Below are 13347 nucleotides of genomic sequence, written 5' to 3' on the forward strand. Positions count from 1 at the left end.
CCAACATCTTTCTATGAAACGGCCTGACAGGTTTAACCAGAGCGTCTGCTGAACGGACATTGAGCTGGTAGCATGTTAGCATGGCGGTCATGAGGATGTTGCTGCGCTCCATTTATCTCTGAAGGTGGAACTCAGAGCGGGGAAGAATGCTAAATTCAAGGTAACGGCGTTCCAGTTAACGTTGTTGGAAAAGTCAAAGAAGTCAAAGTAGTTTGGTTTTTCCATTTATTTTAGCTATTCCATTTATTTTAGCTATTTTTAAAGCTCGTCTTAAAACCCATCTATTTTATTTGGCTTTCAACTCTAGCGGGATCTAGTTTTAAATTGTATGTTTTTGTTTTTAAACTGTAAGTTTTTATTTTATGTTTTTTTTAATTGTTATGTTGTGTTTTGATGTACAGCACTTTGTATCAGCTGTGGTTGTTTTAAAGTGCTTTATAAATAAAGTTGGTATGGTATGGTATTAAATGCGGCCACCATCAGACTTCTTTGTGAACGGTTTACGGCTGTTGTTTCTTCTTCTGGTGTAAAATTATGACGGTAAAGTCGGATAAAATGCGACATGACTGTTCAGACTGCAGACGTTTTAAAAACAATCAGATATGATTTGGCTCCACAGTTGGAAACAGAACAGATTGGATTTTTTCGGGGGTGAAAAGATCAAAATCAAAATGTTCATACTGTCGTAAAAAAGAACCTTTACTTTCCAAAAGCAAACACCTCTGTTAGCTAGTTCAGTTAGCAGCAGAGGCTACATGTAGCATTGAAGTCACTCGCACTCTTACACATATGTCTTGTAAATTAAACATTTCCACCACAGCTTACTGCTGTTGACGTGAAAAGCGGCGATATTGACATACGAAGCTTGCCTTACAAGCCGTAACCGGGGTAACCGGAGGTCTTCGGATGGCGCTTCTGTTGATTTTTCTGACTCTGAAAATTTATGAGACAATTTTCAGACTCAGAAAAATCTGCAAATTGCATAGAAACAGTCTTCAGTCAGAGGCTTCTTTAGATTCATGGCGAGACTGACTGCTGCTGGAGACCATTCCTCAAAACTAGCCACGACTTTTTGAAGAAATTTGATAGTTACGACATGTAGTTACTCTTAGAGGTAATGAAAGTATTTATGAATTGATGCAGAGGTTTGTGTTGACAAGAAGCAACCAATAACTCTTCATAAAATTATTCCAAACATCCTCAAATTGAGTTTTTCTGTTGTACAGTCGTTTCTCAGTTCATCTCCTTATCCTTCTTTAATCATTCCGTTGCCATGCAGACGCCACCCATCGCTGGCTTTGCTTAAAACGTGACCTAATTCTGCTCCAATAAAGTAACTGAGGATGCTTTGCGAAGGTGTGAAGTTGTTGGTTTTTACTGATTTATCGCCTGGTAACAGTATCCTAGAGACACATTGATCAAAACATGACAGAGAGCCAGATGTTGGGCCTGTTTTACATGTTTGAAACTGGGAGCGGATAAAAAAAAATGCAGCCTTTAATTATAGATGCGTGAATGTGTGCTTACTCAGCTGGGGTTGGGTGTGCGGCGGTGTCATAATCAGACAAATAGAAATCAAAAGCACTGCTATGGATTTTCAGAACATTTATTGAAGGAAAGCTGTTTCTGCTCAAACAATAAAAAACAGGTTTTAAATGAAGAGGACTGTACATCTGTACACAGGAAGCAGCAGGAAGGCTCAGCCGCCGAATTAAACTTTCACCCGTCACTGCAGTTTGGTAAGGTGAGGAGGAGACAAGCGGACACATTGTTAGGAATGCAGGACTTTACTTTCCCTCCGTATCAGATGACCGGCCTTCATGGGAAACTGGAGAAAGTCTTCAGAGAGGGGAAAAACTCAGCATCATGAAGCAAAACTCAAGCATATTCTGGGTTATGTTTACGTCCTATTATTTCCACAAGGTGGTTTTCTCACACATAAATATTTCACTCATTAACTTTCGCAGAACGTTTTCCTCCTGGACATAATGCAGCTTTTTAGGCTCCCAACAACTTTGGCCTAAAATGATACAGGATATTTTAAAATATGGATACTTTTTTGTAAAAGTGGCAGGTTTTAGTCATTTTTTCAGCCTTTCGTGGAATAATTTGATTGAATTTCTTCAACAGAATGAATCCAAACTCCAAAAACTCACAAACGCAATGATGCAACCACAGGAAAAAATTATGCAAAAAGCAAAAAAACAAACAAACAAAAAAAAAAACAGCAGGTATACATGGCTGCAAACTCCACACCAATAGGGGGAGTAAAGAGCTGGTAATAACATAAATAGGGGAGAGTGAAAATTAGGGAAATTGATTTCTTCCTTCTGTTGCCTTTGTTGTAGTATTTATATATGTTTGTGTATTTTTAAAATATGTTACAAATGTATTTTTATGGATGGTTTGTGAGCAGCTCATATTTTCCTCTGTATTAATAAAGTTTACTTTAGTCCTCCAGCTTTTGCCTAGACATCCCGTCTTTCCTGAAGGTCTGATCCTAAGTGCTGTCGCCCCCTAGTGGTGTGGATGACTTCTACTTTATTGAACAAGTTTGCAGAGTTTTATACTTGCTGTTATTTTTGCCATTTCTCCTTTCTTGCTTCCATTTCCTGTGATTGCAGTATTTTTCTGTCGTATTTGTTTTATCTTGGTACGTTTTGGAGTTTGCATTATTTGCAGCCTGTTTTGCCACTTGAACCTGCTATCAACTAAAAGTATCCGTAATATTGCTGCAGATCTATTTTACGCCATTAAAAGTTAGAAACTATCTGCTCCTCTTTATTATTTTAAACAGAAGAAAAATCCTTCCTCTTTTTAAAATGGCTTTGTGTTTTTTCTTATTCTAAAATAAAAGAAAAAAATGACCAGACAAATGGGCTTAATTTTGACCTAAATAGCTATTTAGGTCAAACTTAAGGACCTAATAATTCTTAAAGCTTTTCTAAGCCGTGTTGTTGTTTGGGGTGAATCTGGTTGTCTGGATTTGACCTTCTGGCCTTTTTGCTATTAAGTCACAGCTGGGTTGTGGTTAAAATATTCCACTAAGAAATGGGACATGAACACAAAGAGCCTGTCTGTTAAATAAAAGCTTTTGTTTGGAGGATTAGCCAGTTTCAGAAGATCAGCAGAGATTACAGGGGTTGTTTTACTAAACACCTTTTTTAATCTGACACTGAGTTTTGTTGCAAATATGCCAAACCCATAGGGGGCAGTGTAGCAAAAGATAAACCTGTCAGCTAATCAGAATGCTTCAAAACAACCATGACTTCCCGTTGCCCCTGAAGTCGTAACTTGGAGCTGGGTTTGACGTCCAACCAGAGTTAACAGCGTTCCAGTTGAAAAGTCGGAATTTCAACATGGCGGCCCCCATACACATTGTTTGCAGTTCCTCTACGTACATAATTTTAAGCTTTACTTTTATTTACAAATAGCATTTTTTGTTTAGTTCAGTTTAGAGTGAACTACACTGAACTAGTTTAGATATAGCTAAACTAAATTAGCTTAGATAATCTATTTTAGTTACACTTATTTAACAACACAAGTTTTTTTTGTAAAGGTCAGGTATCATTAGTGGCTCTTAATTTTTTCTGGACTGAGAGAAGAAATGTATGATGGTGTGTTAGAGCCATTGTAGTTTCTAGCTTAGCTAAACTAAATATGAGTGTGAAAATATAAGGATGATGGAATTAGCTAAACTAGTTTAGCTAGCTACAGTTTAGGTAAGCTAGCTACAGTTTAGCTACAGTTTAGGTATGCTAAACTGTAGGGGGTTAGATAACTGTAGTTTAGATAATGTAGTCATAGTTAGCTAAAGAAGTTTAGCTAAACTATGTTAATTTAGCTAACTGTAGTTAGCTAAAATAGCTAAAATAAATCAGTTCAGGTTTAGTTTAGCTAGCATTAACTGCAGCTAGCTAAATTAGCTAAACTAAACAAGACACGTGTGTCCTGGAAAATAAAAAGTATTCCACGTCATTTAACTCCTGTTGATGCGAGGAGCGGCCATATTGAAACGTAAAGTTAGCCTTACAAGTCGTAGCTGGGGGTAGTCGGAGTAGCTCCTAGTTTCCCAGTGAGAAATCTGGGAGGGTGCTCCAGTTGATTTTTGTGACTGGGAAGTCAACATTTCCCAGTTCAACAGAACTTCAGCTTGGAGATGCTGCAAGAAAATCCTCACAAACTATCTGAACAAATGGAAAACAGATTGCAACAAAAATGTCATTCTGTGACTCAATTCATTGAGTGTTTATTGTAGATGCGGCTGTTATGCCAGAGGTAACACTTAAAAAGGCCAGTTTCAGATTTTATTCTTACAGTTCTGACTGTCAAACTATCCAATCATGTTTTATTTCACCAAGAAATGTAGTTTATAATAATTTAATCACTATCTCTCCCTGACTTTCACATTTAATCCACCTCAAATTCCACTGTTTAGATTTGAAGATGTTTGCTTCTTTGGCGCCATCTGGTGGTGATTATTATTAACACAATACTTCCATAAAAAAGGAAAACAATCAGAAACTTTAAAAAAAAAAAAAATTTTTTTAAAAAACAACCTCTACACACTTTAAATTAGAAATCCTGATGAATCTAAAGAACAGAAGCTTTACAGAGTTCTACAAAGAGCTATTTTCACATCTGCACCCAGAAATTCAAATCCCCGCCTCGTCTTCAAGTCTTTCCTGTTTGGCGTTTGGCTGCTGTGGCTGTTAGGAGACGATGAAGGAGTTAAAGTGGGTGAGGATGATGGAGATTACGGCGCTGGCGCCCAGCAGAGGCAGAGCAGGGGCGACCTTACAGGACGAGCTCAGAGCTGCAGAACCAAAACCAGAACAAAACCGTCAGATATGCAAATAATCCCCGGTTATTCATAGATTCAGATTTTATGCTTCACACATTCAACAAACACGCAGAACTCAGCTATGGCTTAACTTTAATTTCTGTGACGTTTTCTCCGTTCTCTGAGTGAAACAAGCTCATATTTGTTATTTTGAGGCAGCAGACATACAAAAAAGCATTTAAAAAGTGGATGGCATGTTCTTATAAACACTTTGTTTGCTTTTTCCATGTTATATTGTGTAATTCATGTATGTATTAATGTTTGCAGAGCAAATTATTTGCGTTGTTGAGATGTTTTCCCACAGGAAGGAGTTATTTTTCCCCTCTGTTACCGTGGGAACGCTGCATCCTGCAGGTGTCGATTACAACAACCTGTCCAAAAATGTCTGCGAGCGATTCATTGAAAGCAGAAACTTTTAAAAAATATTTTTGTTTTATTTGGACAAGCAACTCAATATTTTAATAAAAATAAATAAGATCTGAAACACAAGATACGGCAGATTTGCCCTTTTCCCTGTAATCTTTGGATTCTTTTGTTTTTATTCTAAACGACAGGATGTGTGTGAGTCGCTCATTCTTCAGAAACTTTAGCTTTATTTAATGAAGTTTACTAAAGTAAAAGTAACTGGGTGTTTGTTGTCGTCTTTACTATGAAATTTAAGTGACTAGGCCTGTCACGATAAACGATAAATCAATTAATAGTATGATAAATTAAAACTATCAACCTCATTTTAATTATCGGCATTATCGTCTCTTCCAGTCTTTTTCTCTTTCTGTTAATGACACTGAATGAAAAAAGGCTCAACTGTCGGCCGATTGTCGGCCCATTTTCAAAACCTGAGAGGCCACACATTAGCCGACAGAAATCCTAGGTATAACGGTTCGATCGGGTTCGTTCCTGCCGTGTGATGTGGGAATTTACACGCAAGTTACTGTCTACTGACAACTACTTCACAGAACCCCACTGCAAAACAGTTTAAGGTGCAATTAAGGAGGCAAAAACACAGAACACTGAGGCTGTAGCAACAGTTTAACCAGATAAATATTCTAATACATGTGGAAGCTTGTTGGAGAATCAAGGGAATTCATTTTCAATCTTTAACTAGGACATTTCAGATCAGACTCGGTGGCTAAATGTTTGCAGATCGAAGGTGATTTCTGACATTTTGTGTCTTTCTTACTGCGGCAGCTTTTCCCATCAGGCTGCAGCATCCCAGTCACACAGCTGCAGATGGGCCCAGTTCCCTTACTGGTGCAGATCTGCTCACAGCCACCGTTGTCTTCCTCACACCAGTCGGACTCTGGAGGAAACAGGAAGTGATGTCATTGACATAAAAAAAACAAGAAAAAACAAAAGCTGCTTTTAAACAAATACTGTCAAGTTTTTACTTTGATTCAACATTTATTGGTTTATTTTTGTAAAGTTTTTCTTCCAGTTTATTTACTATTGGAAAAAGTTTCTTCTGATTCTTTTTTTAACATTTCTTAAATTAATTTTATTTTGTTTTATAACTTCAAAAAGAGAGCTGACTGGAGATTTGGTTTGATTATTGTGAATAATTAAGGATGATCAGGTTTCAGTTAATGCCTGGATTAATTAAATGATAAAACCACCTGAAACTGGTGGAGGTTCTTTAGACGCTCTGATGCGTCAGAATAAAAGATGTTTACATCACTTTGGAGTTGTTTTGATATATAGACGCTCCAGTGTACGAGTTGTACCTGAATGCACCTTAAAAATTTAGTGTTTTTAAAAGGTATTTAAATTTTTCTAATGCAATTTTTATATATTTAAAGAAAAAAGTTCCACTGTTTTTTAATAATGAATTTCCCTTTTATTTTAAATCTTTATATAATAAAGAAAAAAAGTTCCGTTGTTGATATTTTTACATGTTTATCTTAAAAATAAAAGTTCAGCTGTTTTTAAAATCATTTGTATTTTTTTCTTTTTTTCACGAAAAAAAAGAAAAAAAATCGAAATCATGTTTTAAATTTAAAAAACATTTTTTAAATAAAAGAAAAAAGTCTGGCAGGTTTTATTTTAAACCATTAAAGAAATTGATTTACTTAAAAAACACAATCTATTTTAATAAGTTGCTTTAGATTTTGAATAAAAGAAAAAGGGGAAAAGCTTTTTTTTAAATAATTTTTTTCATTTACTTTTTAAAGTTCAGGTTTTTTGAAATATAAACAGTAAAAGTTTAGCTGCTTTTTAATAGAAAAGGTTCGTTAAATTTTGTTGTATTTATTTTTATTTTTTAATAGAAAAGGTTCGGCTGCTCTCACAGAGGGAATCATTTGGGCTGGTTGTTGCTGCTGCCAGCAGCTGGATTTGGACTCATCGTCCTCCAGACCCAGAGGAGTTTAGGATCCATGTTAAAAGTTAATTTTGGTGAAATGCGGTTTTCTGACCTCTCCTCCTGATGGGTCCCACTGACAGGATGTGCTCCTTGTGCTCGCTGTCCTCCGAGTACATCCTCCTCTTGTGTGGACAGTTCTGGACCAAGACGACACACAGCTTTACTGAAACGGAAAGCGGTTGGGAGAGCGCTCCGATTGGCGCCGAGCGTCTTTCCTCGAGCCTCTCACCACTTTGCAGGCGTTGGTGTCCGAGTCGCACAGCGACACGTCGCAGTGCAGGTGCACCTCGTCGTAGTCGCCGATGAACTTGAAGACGGTGACGTGGAAGCGGCAGGTGAGGGACACGCCGTTCTCCGCCATCCCGATGGTGTTGTCCTTCGTGTTCGGACACCTGGAGGAGGAAAAAACGCATCAGCCTCTACGAGCCAAAGTTTTTATAGGTAAAATAAGCAGTGGAGTGATTTATTCTAAGTTTTTGGAAATAGTTTGTCTTGTAAAACAGTCTGGGCTTCTTTCATGCTTCTGAATGGCTCAGAAACAGCAAAATGACGGCTTTGGGTGGCCTAGTTAAAGTCTGAAATGGTGTGACGATGCTGTGTTATACCTTAATCAGACAGTTCCTGTTGGAAAACTGAACTAAACCAATTCAGCAAAAGCAGAGAGGGTCAAAGGTCATCCATAGTGATGCTAAATGCTCACTACCAGAAACATTTGATGGTTTCCGTTACCAACGTTTCTGAGGTTTGGGGTGTGATTACTTTTTCATACAAGTCCAGGCCAGTTTGGGTAGTTTTTTTTTTTTCCTTTAAAAATTAAAATTTTTAGGTATTTACTTTGTTTATCTTCGTCTAATTTTAACACAAAGTAATGAAAATCAGATTAAAAAACGACTTGCTTGTTATTCTGGAATTTAGCAAATAGGGAAACCATTGGAAATCGTAAATTACCTAAAACAGAAAAAGTTTATTCTGATTTCAGGTCAGACAGTGAGGGAAAAAAAACATACATGTGTGTCTTTTTATATAATACATGACACTTCTGGTTCCAGCCCTTAAAAGCAACAAAATATGGCAGCAATAACTGCATTATAAATACATATTTTAATGAATTTTCATCTTGATTTTATGTAACAGAACTGAAATAGGCAAAAACAGGCAGCTGCCCAGGGCGTCATCAGAAGTGGGCGGAATTATTTTCTTGCTCCAAAAAACAATTAAAATAAAAGAAATTTTATTTATTGGGTTTTGCTTTCTGCTGACTAAGTGAACCTGTTGAACCCGGTGAGGCCTACCCCCTCTCTATGATGATGTAGCGCAGTCTGTCGCTGCTGTAGCGCGACGGCGTGGCCCAGCACATGTTCACGATGAGGATGAGCTGGTTGACGTCCGCCCCCTCCACGAACACGCCCACGAACAGGATGTCCCGCGTGCTCAGCACCACCTCGCCCTCCCGGTACGGGTGGCGGTACGACGAGTTCTTGTACAGCGCCATCTTGGTGATGAAGTTTCCCTCCTGGGTCGGCAGGGTGAGGTTGATCACGCTGCAGGGAGAGCAGAAAGCATCAGACATTTCTGTCCTGAAATAATGTTAATAATAACAACAGTAATAGTAATAATCATTTCAGAAGCAGCTCTTGCTAATTTTACTGGGTCGTGCAGAATCTGCCGGTTCCTTCTAATCAAGACTAAAAACGGTCAAATATTAATTTACTGGATCATTTCTATAATCCCTCAGGTTTTATTTGCTTTACATTTTCGTTAAATTTTGCTTTTAGCACTTTAATATATTTCTTAATTTTTTGCCCTTTCTCCCTCCGTGAAGCACTTTAAATGTTGTTTAAATTATTGCATAAATTATTGTTGTTTTGCAGAAAATGTGGGATTTTTCTTCCCCACTCAGTAAATGTTTGGATTTCTCAGCCTGATGTCATGAAGCCGGAATAAAAGCTGAATTACTTGAAGGATTTTTTTTGAGGTTTTATTTTTGGACAGGTGCTGCGTGTGAGCGAGACCTGAGCATGGGCTTCAGGACCGTCTCCAGGGAGATCTTCAGGTCCAGCTCGTAGGCGCAGGAAAACTCCACGTTGATGGTTTTGTCTCTGGTGATGACGTTGCCGGTGTTGTTGACGCTCTCGATCCAGACGGTGTTCTTGTACATGATGTGCGTGCCGTTAGACTGCAGGGGACGAAATAAAAAAAATGAACACTTTCAGCCCAGAAACATTCAGTTAAAGGAGGAGCGGGCGAGATTTACAAAAACAGAGAAAATAATCCAAAAACAGACAATAATCCACATGTTCTGCTTTTGTTCTACTGGGTTTGGCCAAGCAAATGTGTAACTTCAAAACAGTTTTTTTTGTTTTACTTTATATCATCAGAATAAAAAAAATATTTGCACATAAATACGTACAATATCACACAACACATTTAGTGCAACAAAAAAAATATAAAATAGACAAGCAAGTAAGATTTAAGTTTGTAATCTTTTAAAATAAACTTAAGTATGAATGTAAACTGGCCAAAATAAACCCAACAAAAATCAGCTACTAAGTGTTAATAAAAGTATTTAAATACACAAATGAAAACAGAGCATTAGTTTTTCCTCATGTTTCTTTAACAACTCAAACATTATGTGCAAAACCAAGATTCTTCTTTTAATATAAAAGAAAATCTTCCTTTTAAAAATTATCCACAAATAAATATAATTTTAAAAATCCTGATAATTTCCGTTTTTGCGGCCGTTTTCTGAGCTTGTGGTCAGAAACTTTGTTCATTTTTATTTCTGTGTGGAAAATGACGGAGCTGCTCAGGTCAGGCTCTGTTATACGACGTCGTCTTTTGATATCGCAAAATATTTTTTCTGAGTCAAATGATCCACCGGTTTGACCGTAAACGAGACGATATTTGATCACCCCCAGCTCCAGGAGCAGCAGCGCACCTGGACGATGGAGCCGCAGTGGCCTTTGGTGTTGTTGATGTGGAAGGAGATGAAATCCTCGCCCTCGATGCCGGCGCAGCGCTCGTCGTTGATCCTCACGTCCTCGCGTTCGAAGCCCAGCTGGAAGAGCTTGCACTTGGAGATGGAGACCTCCATCTGGGCGTGCTTGCAGTTCACTTCCGCTTGGATGATGTCGTCCTCACCTGCCGGACACATTCACATGAAGCGCAGGTGTGTTTGGCAGGTGTGGACGCTGTGACGCGGCGGGAGCTTCACCTGCAGGGTTGGTGGGCAGCTCCGGACAGCCGCACAGGTCGCCGCCGTTCTCCAACTCGCAGGTGAAGTTTGTGCAGATTTCTCCGGCGCACGGGTCGTAGATCCATTCTGCTAAAGACAGGTGAGCACACAATGTTAGCTGTCGCACTCACACAGAAAGGTCAGAAATCAACCTGAAAGTGTTCACACTGCTCAGATTTATCACTTTTTTTTTTTTTTTACAAAAACAGTAAAACTACAACAGAGCCAAGAATTAACAGAAATAAATTGGGTTCTTTGGCCTCTCATTTTCACCATATTAAACATCACAATTTCAAACTAAACACTTAGTGGATCAACTTCAACTTAAATATTTTGCTCCAAACTAAATATTTAGTTAAAACTAGATATTTAGTTTAACTAAATATGAAGTGAGAAAAATAAATATTTAGTGTCAAATTAAATATTTAGTGTAATACTAAGTGGAGCTAAATATTTAGCTGGCTAAGAAAACATTTGGATTGGATCTAAATATTTAACTTATTAACCAAATTGTAACTGAGCAAGCTAAATCTTTAGTTACTATGGAGCTAAAGATCTAGCGTCAAACTAAATATTTAGTTTAGAGCTAAATATTTAAAGTCAAACTAAATATTTAGCATTAAACTAAATATTTACATTGGAGCTAAATATTGAGCTCGCTTACCAAGCATTAAGCTTGGAGCTAATTATTTAGCTTGCTAACTAATTATATAGTTTGAAATTAACTTTATAAATGGATGAATGACATAGTGAAAATAAGCCTTTGAAAAATTTACCTGCATTTTATTTCTTATGACAGGCTACATAACCCAAATTATTCCCATTAATAATTTTTGACTGCATAACTTTTACTAATGGCGCCCCCTAGCGGACAGGACCAGCTGTCTACGGTGCTCTTACAGCAGTTCTCCTGGGTGATCCACTTGGTGGTCAGGGTTCCTAGGGAGCGGCAGGCCTCGGCGTAGGCTGCCAGGGAGCCGCAGACCTGCGCCTTGCGGTGGTTGTAGCAGCCGTCCAGATAGCAGGACTGGTAGAAGGGCTGCGGGTCCAGCAGGCCGTGGCACGGCTGGAAGAAGCCCTTCAGCTGGGTCAGCTTCTGACAGGCCTCTTCGCCCTGCAGCGCCAGGACGGCCGTGTTGTCACAGGACTGGGCTAAAGCCACGTACTGGGTCTCGTCACAACTGGGACACAAAAACAGTTGGCTGAGTTATTAAACTCAGCAAAGCTTCACAAACTGTTGGGACAATCTATGAAAGGTTTCCATCATCACCTGCTCTGCTTTTTAAAAGGTTTCTGTCGCTACCCGCTCTGCTATAAACGGTTTCTCCTCTAATATGAAAGGTTTCCATCTCTACCTGTTCTGCATGCCGTTGGTCTTCCAGCTCTGGGCCAGCTCCAGCGCGCTGACGGCCGGTTTGCCCCTGGAGGTGATGTAGTCGTCGTTGGGGTCTCCGTTGAAGTTTCCACACAGGCCGCACACCTTGTTCTGGAGCCGCTGGCCCATCGTGATGCTGAGGGTGTTGAAGTGGTTGTAGCGCACCTGAATGTCCTGCGGCGTGTCGATGACGATGAAGCCCTCAGACGTGGACAGACGCGTCATCAGGCCCGTTAGGAACGGGACGGACACGGGCGTCCCGTTCACCTGGAGGGACGATTCGGTTTTCAGTTAGAGGCACAAGAACGTCGCCAGAGTTCAACAGTGTCAAACACAAGGTCAGGGGGCCAAATATGGCCCGCCATAGCTTTTTATGTGGCCCTCTAGACCAGGGGTCTGTAACCTGCAGCTCTTTAGACCTTTCACAATGGCTCTTAATAACTCTGGCTAAAGAATCAATTAATGGTTTAATTGTAGATATAATAAAAAAAATTCAGTTTTAGCAGGTTTTAAGTAACAATTGCATTCAATTTCCACAAAATGATGACACAAAAGTGCCAGAAATGTTTTTAGATATATATATATATATATATATATATTTTTTTTTTTATGTTTTTACAAACATCCACATCCTATAGAAGAAACATATTAGTGCTCTTTCTGCAAACATTTTATTTATTTTTTTATTTCAAAACCGCAAAACAGAAATAAAACTGTGGTTCCTTAAAAATGCCCAAAACATTCCTAGATATTTATCCAAAATCATCATTTCATTTTTTATATATTATGTTACATTTGCAGCTCTAGACAGATTATGATGGCAGCTGTTGCCACTTTATACATGTGTGGCGGCCATATTGGATTTATACAAGTTTGTGTGTGATGAGAAACTCTCCGAGTCAGAACATCAGAAGGCGTTTGTTATTCAGACTCAGAGCTCAGAGATTCTGACTTCCAGGTACAACCGGACTGGTGCGGTTCAGTCCAAACAGCAGAATCCAGCTCTGCTTGAGGTTGGATTTCTGACCTCCATCACCTCAGATCAAGTGTGTGGTGTTGATCTGAGGTGACGTGCTGCACAAATACAAACCAGATCACTAACTAAAGGTTCAGTAGGATTAACAAACACCAGGATTAGAGGCTAGAAGAAGCTCAGCATCTACCTTCGTGAGAGACGAATGCCTTGGAGGTCACTCCACAAAGAGGGAGCTGGTAAGTTGGACAGAAGGAAAGGGGGTAAATGGAGATTAGCTCTGGATCGCCTTGTTTGGTCGGTTGTTAAAGGTTTCCCAGAACAGAGCCAACAGAAAAACCCCAAAAGTGATGCAAAAACGCTTTGCTTATAATTCCGTCTTTCTGAAAACTAACAGCTCTAATCTGTGTTAGTGATAGTCTGCTTGTGCAATGCTATTCAGGGTTAGATAGTTACAACAGGTTGAAAACTAAAGAACTAAGTTCACCTTAAAAGACTAAATTTAAATCTGGCTGTTTGAAAGCTAAATGTTATAAAATGAGAGCCGACTACAGACTTTTGG

The 13347-nt window shown here is 38.9% G+C and overlaps 1 protein-coding gene across 1 annotated transcript in view; it reads right to left on the bottom strand.

The window, feature by feature from the left end:
- Window positions 1-1590: 1590 nt before the first annotated feature.
- tecta (tectorin alpha) overlaps window positions 1591-13347 on the bottom strand; it is a 36494-nt gene continuing 24737 nt past the window's right edge. The window contains exons 15-24 of the mRNA XM_032575493.1: window positions 11793-12079; window positions 11338-11618; window positions 10417-10527; window positions 10141-10343; window positions 9215-9378; window positions 8495-8743; window positions 7432-7594; window positions 7255-7339; window positions 6024-6143; window positions 1591-4816 (exon numbers count right to left, since the gene is read on the bottom strand). Coding sequence (XP_032431384.1) covers window positions 4713-4816; window positions 6024-6143; window positions 7255-7339; window positions 7432-7594; window positions 8495-8743; window positions 9215-9378; window positions 10141-10343; window positions 10417-10527; window positions 11338-11618; window positions 11793-12079 — 1767 coding nt within the window. The 3' untranslated portion in view covers window positions 1591-4712. The remainder of the gene's footprint in view (window positions 4817-6023; window positions 6144-7254; window positions 7340-7431; window positions 7595-8494; window positions 8744-9214; window positions 9379-10140; window positions 10344-10416; window positions 10528-11337; window positions 11619-11792; window positions 12080-13347) is intronic.

The sequence above is a fragment of the Xiphophorus hellerii genome, chromosome 11 (assembly GCF_003331165.1).
Source record: "Xiphophorus hellerii strain 12219 chromosome 11, Xiphophorus_hellerii-4.1, whole genome shotgun sequence".
Classification (NCBI taxonomy): Eukaryota; Metazoa; Chordata; class Actinopteri; order Cyprinodontiformes; family Poeciliidae; genus Xiphophorus; species Xiphophorus hellerii.